General features: G+C 40.3%; 1 protein-coding gene across 15 annotated transcripts in view; it reads left to right on the top strand.

The window, feature by feature from the left end:
- Positions 1-24602, top strand: part of afdna (afadin, adherens junction formation factor a) — a 121759-nt gene that overhangs the window by 50512 nt on the left and 46645 nt on the right. For 9 of the 15 annotated variants that reach the window (XM_076874087.1, XM_076874088.1, XM_076874081.1 and 6 more), the window contains exons 9-22: positions 1863-1907; positions 4069-4163; positions 4917-5164; positions 9725-9794; positions 11004-11074; positions 11185-11252; positions 13902-14107; positions 16086-16106; positions 19077-19222; positions 20545-20639; positions 21667-21932; positions 23338-23481; positions 23601-23799; positions 24323-24429. In XM_076874087.1, coding sequence (XP_076730202.1) covers positions 1863-1907; positions 4069-4163; positions 4917-5164; positions 9725-9794; positions 11004-11074; positions 11185-11252; positions 13902-14107; positions 16086-16106; positions 19077-19222; positions 20545-20639; positions 21667-21932; positions 23338-23481; positions 23601-23799; positions 24323-24429 — 1781 coding nt within the window. The remainder of the gene's footprint in view (positions 1-1862; positions 1908-4068; positions 4164-4916; positions 5165-9724; positions 9795-11003; positions 11075-11184; positions 11253-13901; positions 14108-16085; positions 16107-19076; positions 19223-20544; positions 20640-21666; positions 21933-23337; positions 23482-23600; positions 23800-24322; positions 24430-24602) is intronic. The other 6 variants (XM_076874079.1, XM_076874090.1, XM_076874077.1 and 3 more) reach the window with 5 other exon arrangements.

A 24602-nucleotide genomic window follows, 5' to 3' on the forward strand; every position in this document is an offset into this window, starting at 1 on the left:
GTGTAAAGTTATCAGACAGAGATCGGTAAGAGTTATATGTAGGTGTTGTTAGAACAAAAATGTGTCTGTCCTCAGTCACAGCAGCTGAGATCACTCTTTTAGACCACTCATGTATAATGAATCTCTTCATCATCATCATCATCATCATCATCATTATTATTATTATTATTATTATTATTATTATTATTATTATTATTATTCAAAGGGGGAAAACCTGTCCTAATCTTAACAGCCACATCAAAGTCTTTATCATATTTATTTATGATGAAGATGATTTAAAGAGCAAAAAGGTTAAACTTACTATGAAAAAGCTTCATTTGGTGAATTATAGGAAGTTTCTTACTGATGTAAGAGTATACAGGACAGAGACCACTCGTACTGTAAGAGGTAAGTTACAGTGGTGTAATAACAGCTGGAATGCAGTACATAAAACCCCAGATTATTTGTTTTGAGAGCCTTTCGAAGGGCATTTTGGAGAAACATACCCATGTCCTGTTAAATATGACACAACCCTAACAGCTTGTTTCCTGCTACTGATCCCTCTCTTTCTTTATTGGCCTTTTTGTCATTCTTCCTATCATGCCATTAACCTATCAGACCCGTTGGTGAACCCAATTCTTATTGGCACTTGAACTGGTTTGAACTGTGGTGCTGGAATGATATTGGCTCACCAGTGGGCCCTATCCAGGAATGTACTAACACGTCTACTTCATCTACTGTAAGGTTGACGGGTCACTGACTGTGGAAGATTGCCAGGATGGGAAATTGATTTGGTGGCTTGTCTAAATAACAGCTGCTTGGCAAAGTGTGTGTGTCTGTGTGAGGAGAGAGAGAGAGTGTGTGTGTTAATTAACTGGACTTTAATCCACTTCTATTAAAGAAAACACTGAGGTTACCCTGTAGAAGGCTTAAGATAAAAAGAAATTTGTTGTAATTTTTTACTTTTAAATGACTTTCCAGTATTTAAGTGATGTCCGGGCTACTGAGGGAAGTCCTATAACCACAAGCATACCTCTCAGTGCGTTTTCTTCATAGATTGTATTTAAAATATGGACATAAGGGATGTCTCAGCCTCAAGCTGACAATTGTGTTACCATCTAAGCTTTATGAAGCCAGATATGACGAGCAGAGGGCAAAGCTGACTGTGGGGCGTAGGCGAGCCCCTATAAAGCATCACAATAGACGACTATTTGGGTGCTCTCCCCATTTTACAGCCTTTACGGCACCACCTGATTGAATGAACACCACTCTGTCTGCTCTTGGATTTTAAACTAAAACCAAAATTTGACACTTTAAAAAAGCAGACCATTAAGCTCAAGTTTGATCCTAAAAACACGTGAGGTGAGAAATAAACCACAAAGTCACCAAAAATAACACGTTTAAACAGATAAAGATGCTTTCACCTCAAAGTCAGGGCAGGCAACATAATGTCACCAAAATGCATACTTGTTTGGATCAGTGGTTAAACTGTTGGGAAGATCTTTTTTGTTATGACCTGTTTTAAGATACATACTCTGTAAACTAGAATTTACAATTTACTTGCAGTGTGCGTTGTCATCTACACACTGCTTTGTTTAATTCATTTAAAATTTGGACACTAAGACAAATGTAGACAGTGAGAGCCCTTTTAAAATATCGTGTGTGTGTGTGTGTGTGTGTGTGTTTGCCTGCTTTCCATGCAATTAACGGGTTAACAAGGTATTTTTTTCCCTTCCTTGCTGCATTTTCACCCTCTGCTATTTGTCTGTTTTCTTTCCCACCTTCTTTATGGCATGGTGCGTATGCGTGTGTGTGTGTGTGTGTGCCCGTGTGTGGGGCCTGTGCATGTCTCCTCCTACCTCGGTGCCTGCCTGCCTGCCTAGGGCGAGGGAATCACTATGCCTACTACGCCTATCGGCACCACGAAGGTAAAACTCTGCCGCACCTGTGTGTCTGTTGGTGGGGTCAACTCATTTGGCCAATAGTGGTCAAACAGCCCTGATACATGTTTTAGATGTGATTTAGGCACTAGTACTGAACAGAGAGGTTAGGAAAAAGTGATTTAAACAATTTATTTACATTTTACATGAGAGTTATTTAATACTTTCTGTATCGGCATTAAAAACAGTCAATAACAGCTTAAATACATTTTAGGATATAAAGTTTTGATAAGAAATAGGATTTAACATTATATCCAGCCAATCGCAGGGAAAACTGAGACCTTTTTGGAAGCATTTTTGCAGATTGACATTCATTTTATTTGAAGGGTACACGAAACTACTAAATCAATTTATTTCACCAGTTGCTAAAAGCTCACAAATGAACTGATAATAATCGAAGTGACGTTTCTAGTGAGTTACCTCATAACTGACTGAAAGACTGAAGAAGTCAAAACATGGGAATTATACTTCTGTGTTAAATCTACCTGTAAAATAGTCGTAACTGAAAATCTTTCTGAAATCCTGCACCATAATGTTCGATGTTACCTGAAGTCCACCTGCATAGAAATGTAACCACATGTCACTGCCAGTGCAGCCTGCACAGGTAAAACGGAATGCTAGAGGCTGCAACCATCACTGGCATCTATATTTCACACCAGAAGTCTAAATCGAGCATAATGCCACACTGTGAAAAATGCTGTCTGTAGACTGCAGTTGCAACCGTGTGACCTCATGATCTTGCAGCACTCAAAGATGACCATCAGCTGTGTCTTCAAAGTAGCTTTGATAAAATGGCAAAAAGATGGAGTCGGTCTGCTGTCACTGTTACTGCAAATTCAATGGTCATTAGGCAGCTATATACTGTTACTTTCAACCAAAACCTCATAGATGTGAAACATGAATTTAGGAATTATTCACAAATAGTGCCATAGTTGCAGCAGGATGTTGAATTTCACTGTTAAAGGATGGAGGAACCTTGATATTATGTAGGATTATAATATTGGGTCGATGTTAAAGAGCCATGATGCAGAGACGTTGTGTTCATTGTTGTGGACCAACTCTGACTGATTGCAACATGTTGGCAGTCTCTGTGTTAATAAATTAGATGCAAACCTGCTAATAATCAGGTTGCCTTTGCAAGGGGTTCTGTGCGGTCGCAATCAGGCATCTGGTTTCTGCAGCGCATTCATTAAGCTGCCAAAAGGGAAGGAAATTAAACGCGTTTATCAGCCACCGTGTTTTTGTTTGGTTTTTCATCCTTTTAGTTGCAGACAGTTAGCCGTCATATATCTACTCGTGTCACTGAGCCATTAGAATGCCAAATAAATTAGATCCAAATATTCTAAAAAAACAAACTAATATGCAAGGGTGGCTCCTATTCAACTTAATTCAACAATCACGTAGATGAACATAATGTGTTAGCATCTAATCTCTAATTAATTAATTTCAAATTCAAAATAATGATGATAATGGCATCAGTCACAAAACAATGAATAACTGTTGCAATATGAAAAGTTATAAATGAATAAAATAGAGAGAGAAAGGGGAAAAAAATGACTGAGGGTCTAAAGAAAGTGAAAGTACGCCCTCGGCTCCTCGTGATTACCGTCCTTAAACCTTTAACTGGCACAGAATTGATGGAAAAAACAAAACCGAGTCGGTATAGCAGAACCTTCTAATCTACGGAGATCTGTTATATTAGCTACCTTTTGACTACAGTATTATTTTTAGAAGATGGTTATATGTGGGTTTTTTTTCTGATACCCCCCCCCCCCCAAACCCCCCACAGCAGCCAACATTTTATCCCTTTCCCTTCACTGAACTAATGCCCTGCTTTGCTTTTACTAAACCCCTACTTACTAATATCAATAACTGCACTGCTGCCCCACCAAAACCCCCACACTCTGTGCCACATTAGCAGTGCATAATGCACAGCTCTCCATATGTCACTATGTACTGACTCTGTACTGTAGTAATGCTGAATTGATTGACTGGGATTTCAGTCAATCAGTGTATGTGTATGTGTGAGTTTGTGTAGTGAACCTGTATGCCGTTTCTTTAAAATGTGATGTGAGTGCAGCCTTACCTGGTTTCTAAATCTGAACGTGTGTGTGTGTGTGTGTGTGTGTGTGTGTGTGTGTGTGTTCAGACGGCTCAGACTCTCGGGACAAACCCAAGCTGTATCGGCTTCAGCACAGCATCACTGAGGTCGGCTCAGACTGCACAGACGACGGCGCCATCCAGGTAAACACCCCATTAAAATACAAAAAATTCTAATACAGACTGTAGAATACTGCACTATATAAACTGCACATATTAATGCTAGAATTTTTCTCTTTTTAAAAAAAGTACTACATTGCAATTTTAAATTAAGATTTCTGTCTTTCTAAAGCTTTCAGTATTTGGGAAGAGCTCACATGCTGCCAAGTTTTGATGCCAGTGCATCCGAGCACTGATGCAAACCCTGTGGAGTTCCCTCACACTCAGTGTTCCCTTACACACACACACACACGGTGTTGAATTAACTGTGCAAACATCATGACGTTACTGCAGTTTAAAAAGCTGTCTTTAGATATGATTCAAATGAAAAGCAAAGAGGTGTAGCTGGTGGAGTGAAATGCTGACCAGTGGGGGTTTTTGACCATAAGGGCCATTACACTTGAGCAGCTGCAGCTAACTGTTGTTTGAAAGTCGATCAGGTGAAAATCCAGAGACAAGGTCAGCATCAGGCAGCTGATGATCATTCCAAGGTTAATTTATGATACTTTTACTTGGCCGTCCTGGCTTGAGTTAAACTAAACAGCAAGGGTGTTTAAGCTGATAGAGAGGGGAAACGGTGCACAGCTCTAATGGGAGCTTGAAGTCAAGTGAAACTGACTGCAGAAGAGTTATTTATTTATTTATTTTGCCAGAAGCCAGCCCAACTTACAGCTTAAAAGTGGAGTTTTAGCCTGATGCTGCTTATATAGCTGATATACTTGCTGTGTTTGTCTTCAGCTGCTTGGTCCGGGGATTCTGCCCCACCACTGCAACCTCATGCACAGCGAAGGCATGGTGACTGTGACGCCGCACGGCCCTGACGCAGACACATTTGTAGACGGGCAGCGCATTATCGAGACGACTGTGTTGCGTTCTGGCTCCACCATCCAGTTCGGTTCTGCCCACGTCTTCAAATTCGTGGACCCGATGTTCGACCAGGGAGGGAAGAGAGAACCGGCCATGCCGAGAGGCAGACACAAGTCTGGGTGAGGAATGGGAAAAGGGTTTGTGGGTGTCTGAATGCAAAGTTTTCACCTCAAACTTACGGACATCCATTCTTCTTACTATCCCTCCTTCTTCAACGTCTGTACACACAGTTTCCCGAAGCCTACCAACAGTAAAGAAAGAATAGGGTGTTATTGTAAATGAAGGGAGGGTGAGGTTTGGAGTTGGCAGGCGGAAGCAGAGATGAAGGGAAGGAAAAGTGGGAGGAGGGAGTCTGGGATGGGGAGAGCAGGGAAATGAGAGGAAGAGCGGAGGTCTGGGGTTACGGCAGGCAGGCTGCCCTCTAATCTGATCAACATGATGTTGGGTGTGGCCTCCTCCTCGCTGGAGTTTCACACACTAACGGGAGAAAGACAGAGGGCATACAAGATAAGAAGAGAAAGGAGAGTGTGAGAAAGTTAGGGATCAGTGAAGGAAAGGAGAAACAACTTAAAAGTCTTTAATGGACGACTAACACTGAAAGGAAGAGAGAAAGAAGGAAGTCTGTAAGTACCCAAAACACTAACTCACAACTGTGGGTGTGTTTCTGCATGAATTAGTTTCTACAAATGATTCAAGAAATTGTCCTTTATCTTTTGTAGCACTCTTTCATAAGCATGTGCTCAGTATTTTCTAAAGCTCACAAGGTCATGAACACATTTAAATTAGTTTTTTAACAATCTAGAGTGTAAAGTTTGCCTCTGTAAGCTTTGCCTTCAGATGAAATAAACCTTAAAATTATTTTGGAGTAAAATGAGCATAACATTTTTGCTTGGCTGAATTTAATCCACCAGCCTGGGAGTGTTTTTTTTTTTATGTGTTTAAGAGCTGGTTTGTTAGGTTTGAGCGCTTGCTGAGCAAACACAAAATTATACATCAGTGCAGCGTTTTAAAAGAGAGCTAATCCTGTATTTAGCTGTGGGCTGTGACTGCTTTCACAACATGTTCCTCAGAGGCTTTGACACAGGTTTGCATTCCAGTTAGAAACTCCCATCAGGTGATTTTGATTAGTAACCTCAGCTATAGAAGAAGACCTCAAAATTCATGTTTAATACGAAAATACAGCTCACAGTGCTCCACATGTCAGCAGCAAAATGTGACAATAAAATACTTCAGCTTAAAAAAAAGAAGACTCGGGATGAATGAAGTCCACAGACTGTGTATATATAAGATCAAAGTAGCCACTTGGTCTTTTATATACAGTCTTAATGTTGGTACTTTTGCTGCTCAAGAGTCATAAATCTCTTGCTCAGCCTGTCCCAAACAGCAATACATTATATTTGTCAGACATTTCCATTAAAAATGCTCTAAAGGGCTCCAGGAGCACAGGCATGGTTCAGATCAGCGCAGGTCAACTACAGCTGTCTATGTCTGCCGATTCAAATTCTGCCCTTAAGTTTAAGACTTGGTAGAGTCTCATTGGATGAGTTTTACCCAGTGTAGAGGTGTTATAAAGGGAGAATTTATCAATAGAAGCCAAAAATCTTTTTTTTTTTTTTTTTTTTTTTTACAGGCTTTAAATACATTTTTAATGTGTGTGTTTTTTTTATTTTTTTAATTTTTAAAGAGTTAAACATCGTGCATTAACATTTGTAATTTCTAGCTATAGGATATAGCATAAATCGCATAGTTCATTCTTACTATTGATGGTTTTAACGATAGGCAGCTGCATTTAGCCGGTTCTGCCTGTCCAGATACAAACATGAGGAAGATGAAATTAGCTTCCGGGTCATGGATATAGTGGATTTTTTGTAAGTTAAAGAGGTCCATATTTCCCCCAGGAGTTACAGAAAATGTGTGAATATTGACCTTAAATTGAGATTAAGCTTTTTTGGTATCACGAATGGCGAAAGGGAAAATTTTCCTCATTGCCCCAAAAGAAAACCCATTTTTATTTTTCTATATAAGCAAGAAGTACACCTGTATAATCAGATTTCTCAATGGTTCAAATAATACTTTGGTCATTTTATTAGATTTTTTGTTATTGATCAGCTCCTTTGGGAACTTTTTCAGTTGTCAGCTCAGTTGGAGGCATTGTGAAATGATGTTACGAGAAATGAGAACACTGAGGAGTTATATTAAGACCAGGGATCATTTTGTGCAGCTCAGAAAAGGAGAAGTTGTGGATGTGGATCTCTGTGGTTTTCTGGGCTGCTTTCCAGTGTCCTGCTGCACAAACATACCAGGATACCTAGCCACAGTCAAGCTGAGGACTCATCATAATGTTTAGGCCAATTACTGCAGTAGTTTGGCGAGGATTCTTTTTTGGCGTGGTTCAGATGATCTTGTAAGGGAATGAGTGTTTGATCCTTTGATAATCTGCTCCCTCTTAACTTCATCTGTATTCACTGTCAGTGAGTGAGAGAAAAACATGAATGAAACCAGCCAGAAGCCTTAAAAGGAACTTTAATCTGTATCATGTTTAATTTGAGATCATTTTAAATAAATCGTTATCAGATCCTTGTGCTGTAATCTCAGTACGCATGACACGGCAGATTCACATTTTAAACACTGTTTTTCATGTTTTATATCATGATAACAGCCTTTTTTGGTCTGCATGTTTGACTTGTTAGCAGCTGACAGAAGTGTGGCACAGATGCAGGATTACAATAGTACGCTTTCTAAACAGAGAAATGAGGCGAGTTGCAAGAAGACTGTTAGTGAGCGGGCGCAAGGTTAAGCAGCACTGTGGTGTGTTTGTTTTGAATTTTCTGTCAGAGTAGAGACTGCCAGAAAAGGCAGATGCTATTGCTGTGTGCTCATACTGCTATGACGCAGTCTTGGTTCTCTTGAAGGTTTCTTCCTCTTAAAAGAGCGTTTTGTTTTTTCCTTCCCACTGTCATCAACTGCTTGTTTAAAAGGGATCATTTGATTGTTGGGGTTTTTCTGTACTATTCTAGGGTCTTTACCTTGCAAGATGAAGTGCCTTGAGGCGACTATATAAATAAAATTGAATTGAAAGTGACCATTTAAAATGATGGCGTCTTGGAAGACATGCAAGGATGGCAGGGTGAGATGGTGGGCCCAGCTGAGTTATCAAATAATAGCAGCCTTATTGGTTAGAAAGCTGCATCCACAGCCGGTATAAAGATGGACAAAGATTGAAAAATTACACCTTCATTCTTTTTAATGGCCAACAGGACTCAACTCCTCTGATTGCAGAGGGTTTCTGGTCGTATAGAAGTCTAAGTTGACTCTCACCTTCCTATCTCCAAGAACTCTGTAAACATTTTTTCATTACTTTAATGCATGAGGCCTTATTTTTGTCAAACACTGAGTGCATTTTGTAAGTTATAGTCATCCTGAGGCTTTTCCAGGGTTATCCAGGATATGTGTGTGGTTTCACAGTCAGATCCACACCTCGTTCACCGCATCTGGTTTCAAAAAACTGATAGTGAAAACACTCATTTTGAGGCTTCATAAAACTAACAAACAGGTGGCATCACAGTGGCTCTCTCCAGCTATTGTACAGTACAGCTAAAACACACAGAAAGCCTTCCTTGGTGCTAATTAACAGACCAGAACTGAAGCACAAGCTTATTAAATGGTCTGCACTTTAAAACAGAGTTTGTGAAAGGGAAAGCCTATCTGTGGAGGCTAAAACATGCTTTTTAATGCAGTGACGTGGGAGCCTGTGGGGTTCGACTCGCATTTGAAGCCAGTCCCAGGTGGCTGTTAGAGGAATTGCAGTCTTTGGCACATCTACATAGTATTTATTTTCCAGCTGCGGAGGTTGTGGCTTTGAGCCTGATTCACATGACTGTCTGGTTTCTGAGATCACATGACACCTGTCATTGATTCCCACGCTGGGATTTGGGACCATCTTGTTAAAGATGTTAGAATCTGTTTTCAAAAGCTGAAAACGGCAGCATCAGAAAGATTTTAATATTTTATCTGTTTTTACTGGAGTTATGAGTTTGTTTGTAATGTACTTCATTTGATTAGAAATTTAGTTTAAGAAAGAAAAAAACAATCAGTCTACTTTCTCTGTCTATGTTGATGCTGGTAATGGTTTAACCTTGTTTGGCTGCTTTTGTTTATTGTGTGCGTGATGGAGATCTCCGTGTCAATGACATGAAGCACTGATGCTTTGTGTTTGTGCTGTGCTCTTTATTCAACATTGATGCCTTGCTGTCACGCGGGCTGTGAAAGCAGAAGCCTGTCTTTTTAAACCCGACTGCTGTCTCTCTCACACACACACACACACACACACACACACACACACACACACACACACACACACACACACACACACACACACACACACACGACATCCTGGCGTTGCTGTGAGTTAGGACTCGTGGCGTGGCTTCTCTATAACTAATTAGACTGTTATGTAAGAGTGTGCATGCATAAAGCGAGCTATCTGTGTGCAAATATCAGCGAGTATTTTACTGCCTCTCACGCCCATCGCTCTCCTCTGTGACGGTGAGTTAGATAAGCGAGCGTGTGTGTGTCTGGATTTAAGTCTGCGCTCTTGTCGACGTCAGTAATGAAAAGTCAGCTGTGGAGAGCGCAGTTCGTCATCTGAACCTCTGAATGTCTGTGTCTCCCCGCTGAAGCAGCGTACCAGAAACCACCTTCGACCTTCACGGAGACGTCCACAGTGGAGGAGCCCTGCCTACCAGCAAGGTAACACACACATGCACACAGACAGAAAAAGAAACACCCACTCATTTTCGTGTATATACTTTATTCCATTCAAAATTCTCTCTGCTCTGCTTTCTGCTCTCAAACACTTAAACACTATGCTGTTAATATTTTTATGTTTTATCTGTCTGAACTTTTATTAAGCAGACTGGCTGAAAGTCGGGCATCATCATATTTTTGTTTACTGCACTGCTTCTGTGGTGGATTCTCCTTTTAAAGTTGGTTTCAAATAATGACGTTAGTTTATGTTCAAGTCATCGCTGTTCAGGCTGCTCTAAACATGCCAATTTTGACAGTTTCTTTTCCCCCTGCTCTGTATGATGCCTTATCTCAACTATTGTCAACACAGGTGCACAGCTGTCACAGCGAGCACAGAAGCTCCACCCACCTACTATTTAAGCCTTATTTTTGCGAGGGGGAACAAAACTACTACAGTAACTAGTCGTGGTAGAAGAATTCACAGATTTAAAAATATGGAGCCAATCTTATTATGATAATTATGCACACCAGTGGTATTTATCAGTATCTTTCAAATTTCTTTGCAGTTAAATGTCATTTATAGAGTGACAAATCATGACACATCTTAAGGTGTTTTATTTTCAAAGGTAAAGACTATGCACATATTATAAATATTATAAAAACACAATGATTCCACAATCGTCCGTGAGAGAGCTGCTGATGACAAAAAGGAGAAAAATGACTCTCATGGGTTTTCCAAAAATAATTAAGTCTTTTGTTGATTATCGGTGTTGATTTGCAGATCTTCTTGAGTGCATTTCATCTAACATTTAACTCCAAAGAAGTTTAATTCAGATTATTTAAAAATCTGATCAAAGCCACAGATTAATTTTGTCATTTGATTATTGGTTTGACTAACTGCAAAAGCTCTGGAGAAGCAGCAAAACGTTTTTTAAATGTCAAACTCAATACAAAGAAACAAAAACTTGATGAAAAGTGGAAAAAGGGTTGTCATGTTGCTTTTGCTGTAGTAGTTCTGCCAATAAATCTGACCCAAGTCACCATTGTCGGCTTTCCCAGACAAAACTCCATGACACCATAACTTTGATTTGTTTCCCCACGCTGCATTTAAGCCTCGTAGGACTGTAGCCAGTATCTTTAAAATATAATAAGGGACAAATTTCCGTATGTTAAGTTGAATTGAAGCTTCTTTTTTTCTCTGTGTGTTTTCAGAGCTCAGGAAAGCTGGACATGGAGAGAGGAATGGTCAAACCCATGATCAGAGGAGAGCAGCAGGACAGCAGGTCAGACATGGTTTCCTCCAATACCCTGGATTCTCTTGATCCTCATGCTTATCCTTTTTCTCCCCTCTGTATGGATCTCCTCTCCTCATGGTTTGAATCTGTCTCATCAGGTCTCAGGATATTTCAGCAGACAGAACAGAGCTGACTCTTCCAGCCAGCATCGAGTTCAGAGACAACTGTGAGTGTTCGCGCATCACTTTCTGCCTCTTCATTCACCTCACTGTGTCAGTGACACAGTCAATAGCTGGAAACTATTGAACCCTTTCAGTTCCCGTCGTAACGTCCTGGACCGACAAACCTGACCTGATTGCGCTGGAAGTAGTGCTGCTCAATAACGGTGTCATGGTTAATGCAGGCAGTTCAGAGGCTTTTCACGTTTTCTCTCACCTCGCCGACCTGCAGCGATGAAAGGCTGAAAGCCATTATAATCATTAAAATCCTGTTTGACGTTGTGGCACAAAGTCAAGCACGTTCAGTGGTTTTTGCTCCTCGTTTCTGAGCCTGCTTGTGATATTCTTGAACAAGATCTGCGGGTGCAGCCGGGGTGAAGGCGACTCTCCATCGCTGCTTTTTGAAGCCAATGTGGTTTTATTTGATTTATCAGAGTGTGATCTTCAGCATTGGAGGTCGACACCTCCAAATGTGAGACTGTGAAGTGCCCTCTCTGGGTTGAAAGGCAGATATCTCAGGATGTTTTTCGTCGTCTTGTAACAACGCCGCTGGAGGTTTTGGGGGCATGTTTATCTGGGAGGAGACCCTTGGGAACTACAATCAATTTATAATCACCAATTAACCCTTACCCCATGCATGTTTTTGAACTGTTGGTGGAAGCTGGAGTTCCCAGACAGAACCCATGCAGACACAGGGAGAACATGCAGGCTCCATACAGAACGGAAAAGACTGGATTCAAACCCAGGAACTTATTCCTGTGGAACTTTTTCTGTGAAGCTGGCAGGTTGAAGACCATTTCATGACTGGCCTCAAAGGGTTTTTATTGTTCTCTCGTGCACCTTGAACGGTGGAGAAGTTTGGTGCTGTGGTGCATGTATGAAAACTGCTACATCGGGGTGTTTCTGCCTTTACATGTCAGAGTACATTACAGAGATTAATATTAAGCTTCATGATTTCCATCTCTGCGTTTTTCTGAGCCGTGTTCGAGCTGTGCATTCCTGTTTAATAAAGTAATAAAATGAAAGTTCTCCTTTTTGTCTGCCGGTGTGGAGGGAACCTTAGAGCTGGACTGAGTTGTCCTAATCCCCGGCATTTAATTTTCTAATGTCTCTAGTGAATCCTTTATTAGATGATTTCAGAACTCTTTGTTGCTGTTGGATGTTAAATTCATGATAATTGAGTTCCAGACGGCAGTGCAACGTTTCGTTTCCCACGCTTTTTGTAGCCACGAACGCTTCGAGCTGTTTGCTTTGTCTTCCGTTTATTGACTCTTCTTCTGCTCCGGGCCCGAGTCTATCAGCGTGCACGCTCTGACAGTGCTACAGTATATTTGGCACCGTGTGTGAGATCATCTGTTTTCCAGGCAAAAGATGGTTTTTGGTCATAAAGTGGTGGAGACTCTCATACCCCACAGTCCTCAGGGAGCCTAACCATGTGCTGTAAGAGGCAGAAAAGGTGCAGTAGTCTCATCTTCAGGTTTTCATATGGAGTGTTGTAGCTGCTAAAGTGCAGCTGCCACTAGTTTGGCATAGAGTTAAAACCGAATGACTCTAAAGTGAGGCAGCTGGTTTCATTGGTGTTTTCAACATGACACGCATGTGCAGCCAATATCTGCACCGCCAAAGCGACTGATACAAACTGCTTCCCACAGCTCAGAGGCGGTGTGGGCCGACACTTCGAACATGCAGTTTGATTTATTGTGTGCAGTCATTTCTGCCTTTACATACAGTTTTTAATGAGAGATGATATATAAAACCTTTGCATTCATTAATTACTATTATCAGCTATAATGATGAGCTGTTATTCCATGAAATAATAAAAAAAAAAAATCAGCTATAGTGAAAGAGTTAAACAGGTGGAGATTGTTGTCAGAAGGGGCAGGAATAAATGAATGAAAGCCAAAATAGATGAATAAAAACATGAATGAATTGAATAGTAAACTAGAAGTCTAATAAACAAATGAATATTGTTATTGTTATTGTTATTATTGTTATTGTTATATTAAAAAATAGACAATTCAGAAAAGTTAAGTTTTATTTATCAGTCAACACAGTGGGGAAAAGAAAAACGACTGATGAAAGCAAAACGAAACCAGATAAAAAAAGAATAAAATGAGAATCCATGAATGAATTCATCAATGAATGGATGAGTGGGTTAAAACAAACAAACAAAAAAACAACAACTGGATGGATGGAAACAGAATAAATAACAGATGAATGAATAAAGCCAGGAACCAGTTGCTGAATGAACTGACAACACAAGGAGTATCTGAATGAAATGCTGAATGAAAACACAGGAAACAAATAAAACTCCTGCTTGCCTCTTTAACACATTTCCGGTGTTTTCTACTGTAGGACTACGATAAAGTGGCTGGAAGTAAAAATGCTCTGTAGTCATCAGTTCAGTTCTCCATTGTTTTGGTGTCTAAGAAGCCTTTAATTCATGTTTTCATAACCCAACTCACCCTTTCTGCATCAGACTTCGTTGTCTCACCCATACACGTGACCATAACCATGAGTTTAGTTTGTGGGGGATTACTTAAGCTGCATGTTTATTAATTAATTATTAATTAATCACGTGAAATCTGTTACGTCCTCTGACAAACAGCGGCTGCCGCAAAGATTTTATCGAATGTATTCTCTCTGTGTCCATCCAGCTGAAGACACCTTCCTCTCTGCCATCATCAACTACACCAACAGCTCCACGGTTCACTTCAAACTCTCGCCCACGTACGTCCTGTACATGGCCTGCCGCTACGTCTTGTCTCCCACCTACCGGCCCGACATGTCGCCGTCAGAGAGGACGCACAAGGTCATCGCCATCGTCAACAAGATGGTGAGCATGATGGAAGGAGTCATCCAGGTCAGTAATGCGTCTTTTAAAAGTCTTTTCACTGTAATTTTTAAAAGCAGTCGAATCAAATCATCGATTAATTTGCACGTTATCTCGTTCTCATGCTCCTCCTGCTTTTGTCGAATATTAGGTGACGCTCAGCGGTGTTCTTACAAAACTACATTTGTAGTTGTTGTAAGCTGTGTGTGTGTGTGTGTGTGTGTGTGTGTGTTTGTGTCTGTGTTTGTGTCTAGCAGCTTTTCTCCACAGTTGTGCTTTCGATTCTGTTTGTCCATCACTGTGTTACGCTCGAGATGTGAAGCCTGTTGTGACTCAACATGGAGCTACTGTTACTTAAAATGTCAAGTTTGATGCCGGTCTTATAGCCGTTTTTTGTAGGGGAGGGAGGCGGTGTCAAAACAGTAATTTTTAAAGACTTTTTCGAGATCTCCTCCTCTAAATAAAACTACATAGAGGTATCTGTGTTCAATATTGCGTTAAGACAAACATCTGCAAGAAGTTTTAATAAACATGCTAAAAATGCCTGGTTTTAATTGAAACAGTCTGTATGGAAATATGAAAAAGGATTAAGACTTTCACCATCTGTTGAAACTTTTTGTTAACTCTGGGCCACGTTAAAAACAGCCAGAAATTCTTTCTCGTTTTCCCAGCAACTTCAGTACCTCATATTTAAGCGGTTTTTAAACCAATTTTGATACTCCAAGTTTCACAAGCGTCATATCGCAATGTGGGATAGATAGCTGGGCACAAGTTATAGATTATGAAATCTTTTTACCTATACTTTGATGGCAAGCTCATCTTCTAGTTGCGATCCCTTCACAGAAAAGAAATCCGTGTTCAAATGTTCTGTAAATTGATTTAGACACATCACATCGATCAGTTTCATGTCCTAAACAGGTGTGGGGAACTTCAGGCCTCAAGGGCCGGTGTCCTGCAGGTTTTAGATGTGTCCTTGATCCAACACAGCTGATCTAAATGGCTAAATTACCTCCTCAACATGTCTTGAAGTTCTCCAGAGGCCTGGTAATGATTGATTCAGGTGTGCTGACCCAGGGTGAGATCTAAATGCTGCAGGACACCGGCCCTCGAGGCCTGGTGTATACTCTATAAAATATTTATAGCATGAAGTTAAGATTTTGCATTGCTTAACTAAAGTTACTGTACAAAATAAAAGATAAAAGTGATCCTTGCTGGGTTAGGTGGGAGCACGATGCCACATATGAAGCAGAGGATCTTAGGAGGGGAAAAGTAAACACATAAACACCTACATGTTTCTTTTAAAGCCTCCAGCTTCCAGTAAAGCCATTACTGCTTTTATTTGTTTAGCCTGCAGCAAGCTATTCATTGTCTTTGGCATGCAGAAAAGTTCTAAAACACAAGCACAGACTCACAAATGCACACACAAGACTGTAAGACTATTTCAGTCTGTGTAGTAGGAGTTCAGCTTTATAGAGTTTCAGGAAAACTATCTTTAGCTACAGACTGAGAGATGTGGGAAGCTTGCTTATAAACTGCGTGTGTGTGTGTGTGTGTGTGTGTGTGCGCGCGCGCGTTTTCAGTTATCATCTGAACATTAATCATTGCATACGAGACACTAATCCAGCAGATCAGGATATTTTTGGAGCATCTCTTTGGGATGTTCCTCGCCAATAACAGTGCTCGCACTCTCTAATATTTAATCCTTGTTAGAGTGCGGTTACAATAGTGTGCTTCAAACATTTTATGCAGCTTTTAGTTGTAAAATATAAAACATTGTATACCTCGTTCACTTTTGCAGTGTTTTCTTTAACATTTTTTCTTTTCCAGCTGACCTCCATCACTTCACTTTTTTGAGGATGGCTTTACATTGTAAACCATAATCATCGTGTGTGTCAAAGTGTATCTGTGTGTCACATAGCTGTCCATACTGTAGCCGTTGACGTGTTTTCTCTCTGTCCTGTGAACGTGTCCTCTTCCTCCTCCTCCTCTTCCTCTTCCTTCCATCCAGGAGATTGCTGAAGGGGATCAGGTAGGATAGCACATCATGATACGGCTGCTAAAGACTCGTCTACCTCTCTCTCCCTGGCTCTGATGCTCTCTCTTTGTCTCATTTTCTTGGGGTGGGTGATGTGGGTAATATTAATTGCGCAGTGCACCTTATATTCTGTACTCGCTACTGTTAATGTGAGCTGCACAGATTAGCAATGCCAAGAGCTTTGCAACTCAATACTTTTACTGTATTATCCACAGTTTTCAGAGCTGTTTTTAAGGAACATATTGCAGAGGAAATAAAACAGTCGATCACGTTTGCCATGGTGACAAAATACTACTGGATTATAGTATTGTTCTCAGTGTAGGTTGATTTATTACTCCCAATAGCAACAGAAAAAATGGTTGTTGTTGTTGTTGTTACTGTTATTGTTGTTGTTGTTGTTGTTGTTGTTGTTGTTGTTGTTGTTGTTATTATTATTATTATTATTATTATTATTATTATTATTATTATTATAATAATGTTAGTATTACATTGTAACTATTAAGTAAAGAAAGATAAATAAATACTTCTGTGTTGAATCGACATAAAGCCTGTTTAAGTGACCGACTCGTGGTCGGCGTTTATATGTGTGCATGGTGTGTCTCCGTTCTTGTGCAGTCACTCCCAAAACACTAGTTATGGGTGTTTTGATGTTTTTCAAACCTATTCACTGGATTTGAAAATGGAAATAGCAAAAAATGCATTATTGTAGTCATTTTTATTTAGTTTAGACTTTTTGCTGTTAATTTTCAGGCAGTTTCTGTAGTGAGGTTTTCTTGTTTCAGTTTCATTTTATTTAAAAATATTTTGTTTTAGTTTAATTTTATTAATTTAAGAGTTCGTTTTTGGCTTTTTAGTTATTATTATGAGATTTATATCAGCGGTAAAGTACAGGTATTTCAGGTATTTAAAAAAAAAAGAAGAAAAAAAAGAAGCCAAACTTTTGGAAAGCGGTTGACTCAGTCTTATAGACAAACAATACAAAAACTAAGCAAATTTCTTGCTATCATTTTTTCCTAGTTTGTTTTTCCCCAGGTCTGTTTATAATTTTTATTTTAGTTAATTACATTTTGGTCACACCTATTTTTAGTTAACTTTAATAACCATGGAGGAGAGTCACAGTCGTTGCGAGCTGCATCAACGTGATGCGTAGTTGTATTTCTAGTGAGGTGCACATCAGGTTGCGGTTTATGGTTACCTACACCATATCTCTAACATTGTTAGTTTTGCGTCAGAGTTTGTCTCGTTGTGCACCTCTGGACTGCTTTAGGACAGCTTCTGTTTTTCAGATTGTTGTTCATGTCACAAAGTTGGAGACAGTGAGCTGCAGTCAACATACATTTTTCTGTTATGCATCACTGTAGGTGGTTCAGTAATCTCATTCTATGTACTAAGGAAACAAATAAGTTGTTATTGCATTGCAAAGCTTCCTCTACGTGCATGATGGGTCTTTTTTTTTGCGCTGTGCTACTGCCAGCTGATTTCAGTCTGCGTGCAGTGAGTGGAAATGTGAACATTAACGTTATTGCATGAAGGGGCATGGACACGATGGTTAAATGCTCAGCTCGGTGATGATCCTTAGCTTGAAAGTTGTTTGTTTGGTGTTCGTGGTCGAAGCGAGACTTCCACAGAGTGATGATCAGGATAACAGTGCGCATGGATTTGAAGATCTTTTTGATCGAAGCTCGTATGTTAAATTATTTCTTTACCTGAAACCTCGACTCCAGACCAACTGGGTAAAAAAAAAAAAAAAAAAGCCAACACATTTTAATTAAGGCGAATCAGATAACATTTAAGCACTGGTGACGTAAAATCACATCACCAACCTCATCAACCCCTCGGCTTTCCTCTATTAATCTCTGCGCCCACTTCTCTCTCCCTGTCCTACTTTCTTCTTCTCTCTCTATGCTTTGTTTCTTTTTGACCAGCCCTTCATTGTTGCTGCTGCTTCTTTTTCTCCATTCTAACAGAGATGATGTAAAATACCGCCGTAATAATGCATCCTACCCCACAGCTGGAAAACTAAGCAACAACAGCAACATCAACTTGACTAATTCCATTCAGCTTCCTGGACCTGCCTGGTACTAAAAAACAAACACACCAAAGAAAAAAAACAAAACAAAAACAGAACAAAAACCAAAGCATCCACTTCTCTCCATCATTGCTCAGTCTTTAACTCTGGCATCCATTTTTTTGTTTTGTTTTTTTGTTGTGACCTCACATCTTGCTTCTTCTACTCGACGGTGTGGATGAGAGACAAGTCGCGTCCCTCTGACCTGCTCCACCTCGTCTGCTTCATTTGTCTGTTTGGATGTTCATTTAACGTGTTCAGCCATCCATCTCTGTGTCATTGTGGATGCACTTGGCTCCATCTCTCATTGTCTGGCTGTTCTGAATGAAGGGTTATTATTGTTATTATTATTATTATTATTATTATTGATATTATTATTATTTTCTTTTCTTTGTTCTGTTTTCATTTGTTTTTCAAAGGTGGGGATAGATGAATGCAAGGGACCAAGCTTTGCACAATCCTCTCTCTCTCTCTGAGCGGTGGGGATTTTAACCAATCAGCTCCTCAGACATCGAGCTTCGTCATGATTTAAACTGTGAACTAAGACGGCCGGTGTCTGTCGATCTGATGAATGGGAGAGAAAAGGAGAGGTCACTCTTGTGTAAAACAAAACTATCACAGAGCTCACGACACTTTGTTTGTGTTCACCGATCTGAAAGTGATGACCACTCTTCTTCTCGACACCCGGTTGGCTTAGAGGGAGGGGTGGGCGAGGCATGAGTCTATCCCTTAAAGTAACAGCTGCTCCTTCTTGCTGTCACTCAAACAGAAACCCCTCTGTCCTCCTCCCTTCTTTTTTTGTTTTTTTACCCTTGAGTCTTCCCTGGACACTTCTACTCTAACAACTTCTACCATGTTTTTCTTCTTTGTGTGTGGTTGTGATTGGTGCATTACAGAAGCAGAAGAACATCGCGGGAGCACTGGCTTTCTGGATGGCCAATGCGTCCGAGCTGCTCAATTTCATCAAACAGGACCGAGACCTGAGTCGCATTACGCTGGACGCCCAGGACATCCTCGCCCATCTGGTCCAGATGGCCTTCAAGTCAGTTTGTGTTTGTGGATGTGGGTGTGGGTGTAGATAATAAACTGTGAACAAAGATATAGCCATTGTGATGATGCAGACAGGTTAATGCCTTCCCTTTGCGAAGCATCAGTGTTTTCGTCTTTGTGACTCTTAACAGAAACTGCAGTTTACAAAATGTTGATTATTAATTCAATAAGAGATCAAATAAATACCCGTAAACTCACCACAAAAGTGTTTCCTAGGGTCACAGGGGGAGGAAGCTGTTATCTTTTCTAGCTGCAGGAGTCGCCCACTGCTGGCCATTAGAAGGAATGCAGGTTAATGGGGTTGATCCAAGTGAGCAGTGCATTACTTTGTCCTAAAAACAAATGAGTGCATCCAGTTAATGTTGCCCCAGTCAAAATGAATGAGAGGTGATGATGATGTTGGTGGACTTAAATTTAAGATAAGATAAGATAGAACTTTATTAATCCCTCGGGTGGGTTCCTCTGGGAAATTCGATTTCCAAAAAAGCACAGCACCGACAGAAGTTACAGAGTTACAGAATATTATATATATATATATATATATATATATATATATATATATATATATATATATATATATATATATATATATATGTATATATATATATATATATATATATATATATATATATATGTATGTATATGTACACAGAGACAATATAAATAAAATATACGAAGGGGATAAATAGGAATAAAAATACAAGTGAATTGCACATTTCAAGTATTGAGGTCTATTGCACTGTTGACTATTTACAAAGGTATTGCACAGTGAGGTGAAGAGGCACTACAGCTTAGTTGTTCCCCCCTCCTTTGTCCTCCTGTTTCCACATTTATACATGTGAAATAAGCAGAGCGAGAATCTACCTCAAATTTTAGTTCAGTTTTATTAATATAGCACCAAAAGAAAACAGTCACCTCAAGGGGCTTTATATTATAAAGACAAGACCCACGATCATAGAGAGAAACCCCAACGATCATACAACCCCCTGTGAGCATGCGCTGTCTTTTATATGCAGTCCAAAGTGTCCATCCAATAATGTAATGAAATCCTTATTAAAGTAACTTGTTAGTATAAAATGGGTGATAAGAAACATAGGCTTGCAATTCTTTCTGTATAAATGACATTCGCTGGCAGTTAGCAGTAATTTAAACTTCTCACTTGGTTTAGAAGCATTATGGAAAATATATGAACACACTGATAACCCACATTAAAGTTTCTGAAAGCATCTGAAAGTGTAAAATACGTTCAGATGGTGACCTTTGATGTGAACAGTGTTGAATGACGTTGCAACAAGCTGTATCGTGTTGCTGCAGGTACCTGGTCCACTGTCTCCAGGCCGATCTGAACAACTACATGCCTGCCTTCCTCGATGACCCTGAGGAGCATAATCCACAGAGACCAAAGATCGGTAATGTGCAAACACACAACCACAGGAAGCAACCAAGACTGCTCATGACTAACAGCAACAATTCTGAATTAATTTAGGTGATTAGCCCTTTAAAATGAAGACATGTTAATCGTATGTCATTATAGGTTTTGCCGGAGTTTTCACCGTTTTATGTTAAGATGATTCCACACTCACAGGTTGCACACATCTAGAAATTGTTAGCATTAATTTTCTCAGGTTCCTTTGGACCTTGTGAGACTGGAAAGAATATATTAGAAAATCTGAACAAAGTATTTTTTTTATTTCCTAATGGTCTCTCAGGTGTCTTGTTTTGTTTTTTTGTTTTTTTAAAAACATGCTTTGGACCTGTCTCTCTGATTTGGGATCTACTTTTCTGCAGAGTCAGTAGCTGCAGTGCCACCTTAAACTCGAAGAATTTTATTTTTTATCAAAACTCTCTGAAGTCAAGAATTTACACAAACATGGAGCCCAAGATTTTTCAGCAGACTCCAGAAACTCGGAGGAAAGCCCAAATTGAACTCTGTAGCTATCGTTGTTCACTGTATTTGTTTGCGTACAGGCCTGGTTTTAATAACCTGATCATACAGCTCCTGGAAACTGTCCATATACTTAACTCACATTTCATGTAGAGGATCATTGCGGGTTGAAAAGCCCACAGTTTTCAAGTCAGACAGTGTTGCATCAGGTGAGGAGTGAAACCAGGAGGCGCTTGTCTTTTTTCTGAGGATATTGTACATATGTACTGAAAGTTTTCTTCCAAAAAAACACAACCTTCAATCACAAACTCCTCCACTTGGCTTCCTGTCAGTTTATTAAGATAATTATAATCCAGCTGGAAGATTGTATTTTTTTTTTTTAACACTGGAAGAAGTGCGCCTATCACAGAAGCAAAAGTACAAGGGCATGTAACCGGATTTCTACTGAGTGATCTCAAAAAACAAGCCTCACACGGCTCAGAATGACCTTGAACAGGATATAAGACTTAGAGGGGAAGATTTTTTTCTCACGTCCCGGTTTCTCTTTTCAGAGGACGTCCTGCACACACTGACGGGGGCGATGTCGTTACTGCGGCGGTGTCGGGTCAACGCCGCTCTCACCATCCAGCTCTTCTCGCAGCTCTTCCACTTCATCAACATGTGGCTGTTCAACAAGCTGGTGACAGATACCGGCTCGGGGCTGTGCTGTCACTACTGGGGCGCCATCCTCCGGCAGCAGCTGAGCCACATCGAGGCCTGGGCTGAGAAGCAGGGTCTGGAGCTCGCTGCTGACTGCCACCTCAGCCGAATCGTACAGGTAAGATGGTAAACAGTAAGAGTCTGTGCAGGGGTGTGAGCAGATGGTCGCTAAAACAGGTTTTAGAGGCATTTTCCTCAGTTGTGTCAGTCACACTAATTGGTTTGTTGCATCTTTTTAAAATATCTCCATTTTAATTTTTTCTTATTACTATGAAGGGTTTTGAAAAGATAAAAAAAGAATATGTTCGACTGATTTACTTGTTGGTTGTGTCCCATTTTCTGTTTTTAGGGAATTACGCAGACCTGTAAAAGTACTATTACAGAGTAGCTCCTGTGGAAGAGTAAGAGGGTCTTGAAGTGACAACTCCCAGAAAGTTGATTCTGTTTATCTCAACTTTGCTTTTTCAGTCACAGAAATGTTTTGTTACTCATTCAAGTGACGACTACTGTCTCAGGTGACCGCAGGTTTCCCAAGTCTAATAAATGGTACATTTGCATAATGATTGAAACCAGCACAACTGACTAACAATGGGCCATTTTTTGCTATGACATCAGGGATTCCAAAAAAAGTGGGTTGTGATGTTACTGCAGCAAGAAGTCAGAAGGAAGCCATTTGTAATTTAAAAAAAAGAAGAAGAAACTGAACTGAAAAACATCTCAATGTGATTTTAAAAATAACAGGTTTTCCTTCAGTTTCTGGCCTATTCTTGACCCTGAACTGTGGTCTATTTAATCAGAGAGCACAAATATGGCCATCAGCTAAAGCTGTTAATGTGATCAAAATTAAGATTAAAATGAGTCAGTGAATCCACATGGAAGGAATCATTTCCTTTTGTGCGGTGTGCAGTTGGGATTGAAGGTTTGGGTGGGCTGCAGAAGGTTTTCAGGATCTCTAAATTGGCTGCGGCAGTCTGAAGTTTGGGAGTAGATGTTTACTACACTGCAGCAATTCAGAGAGAAAATGAAGAGGCTGAAACAAGAAATTAAGAGACCACAACAAGACATGGAGTTGGACTACCAACCGCTGACTGGCTATTACATCACTACAATCCCTTTTAGCAGCATGAATGCAACCAGGAAAAAATGCTTTGAAGCTTTGCAGTTTCTGGAGGATCTCTTCTTGCCCAGAAGGAATATAATCCTCTGTTATAGTAAACCTGAAATGAAAAATCGTAAAGAGGCAAACACTCCAAACCCCCGCTCAGGTGCTTCTCTGGGACTCTGCTTTATCAGCTTCGACTGACTCTGGCAAAACAAGCAAACAACTCAACAGCTGTCATCAGATTCTTATTACTGTCTCACAACACTCGCCTCGCCTACAGTCAGCCAGTCAACACAACCGCGGAAGTCTCTCATTTCGTGTGCTTGCAGATAACGTTGCGACCACGTGTGGCCACTCTGTTTACATTCAAAACAATAAGATGTGTTTGATTTACAACATGTGTGTTTGTGTCCCCTTCCAGGCCACCACCCTGCTGACCATGGATAAATACTCCATGCAGGATGTGCAGACCATCAATAACACTTGCTTCAAGCTCAACTCCCTGCAGCTTCACGCCCTCATGACCAACTACCACTGTGCCCCCGATGAGCCGTACATCCCACCTGTAAGATAAACGGCGTCTTTAAACATGTGCAGCGTTTTTATTGGATTAAATTAGATGAAACTGGAGTTATTCAAGTCAAACTGATTTTTAGAAACTTCTGCTGGTTTCTGTGTGTTTAGGAGCTGATAGACCACGTGGTGGCAGTGGCGGAAAACACAGCAGATGAGCTGGCGAGGAGTGACGGCAGAGAGGTTCAGCTCGAGGAGGATCCAGACCTCCAGCTGCCCTTTCTCCTTCCTGAGGACGGCTACTCCTGCGACGTGGTGCGCAGCCTCCCCAATGGCCTGCAGGACTTCCTGGAGCCTCTCCTGCAAAGAGGTAGAAAGTCAAACTATATGTGAATAAGGAATGAAGTCATATTGGAAATATATGAATGAAAGCCTTCAAATAGGTTTATGTTTTATGAGAATGTAAATGACTTTGGTTGAATATGAGCAGATAATTTTTCCCAGGGTTTTTAATTTGTTTTTATTGTCATTGTTTTAAATAAAACCCTGTATACCTAAAGGAAATCAAACATTCATTGAATTATGTTTCATAACTGTGTGTTAGTTCTGCTATTCTGAGTTTTATACCTCCTGTTTTTAAAGCTATGAGACGTACAACGAGTTTAAAGATGTTATGTTGGGATTTAAGCATCTTAAAATAAAGCAGACCAAACAAAAAGCATCAGTAGCTGCTGCTTTAAAATAAGTTTGGTTGCTTTATATGCTGTATTGCTACACTCGACAATTAACGTTTTCTTATTGTCATGATTTCAGAAAAGCTGCTCTGAAACAAAGGTTATGATCACTCTACTATCAGTGACATTATTTCTGTGTGCGTCTGTTTCCTCTGGTAGGTTTTTGTAGGTTAACGCCACATCCACGTTCGCCCGGCACCTGGACCGTCCACTTCGAAGGAGCTGACTGCGACAGCCACTTCTCCGCTGCTGACAACTCTGAAATGGTACGACGTCGACGTTCAGTCACTCTCTCGCCACACTGTGCGTGCGTTTATTTATAGAGTTGTGTGTCAGTGCAGTGGGGCATCCTGGGTAAATTCGGTGCCACAGAGGAGACTTTGCAGGTTTAGTAATGCTGAGTCACAGAGACTGTGGAGACTGAAGTCTAAAGTAAGTC

The sequence above is a fragment of the Maylandia zebra genome, linkage group LG15, assembly GCF_041146795.1.
Source record: "Maylandia zebra isolate NMK-2024a linkage group LG15, Mzebra_GT3a, whole genome shotgun sequence".
NCBI classification, from domain to species: domain Eukaryota; kingdom Metazoa; phylum Chordata; class Actinopteri; order Cichliformes; family Cichlidae; genus Maylandia; species Maylandia zebra.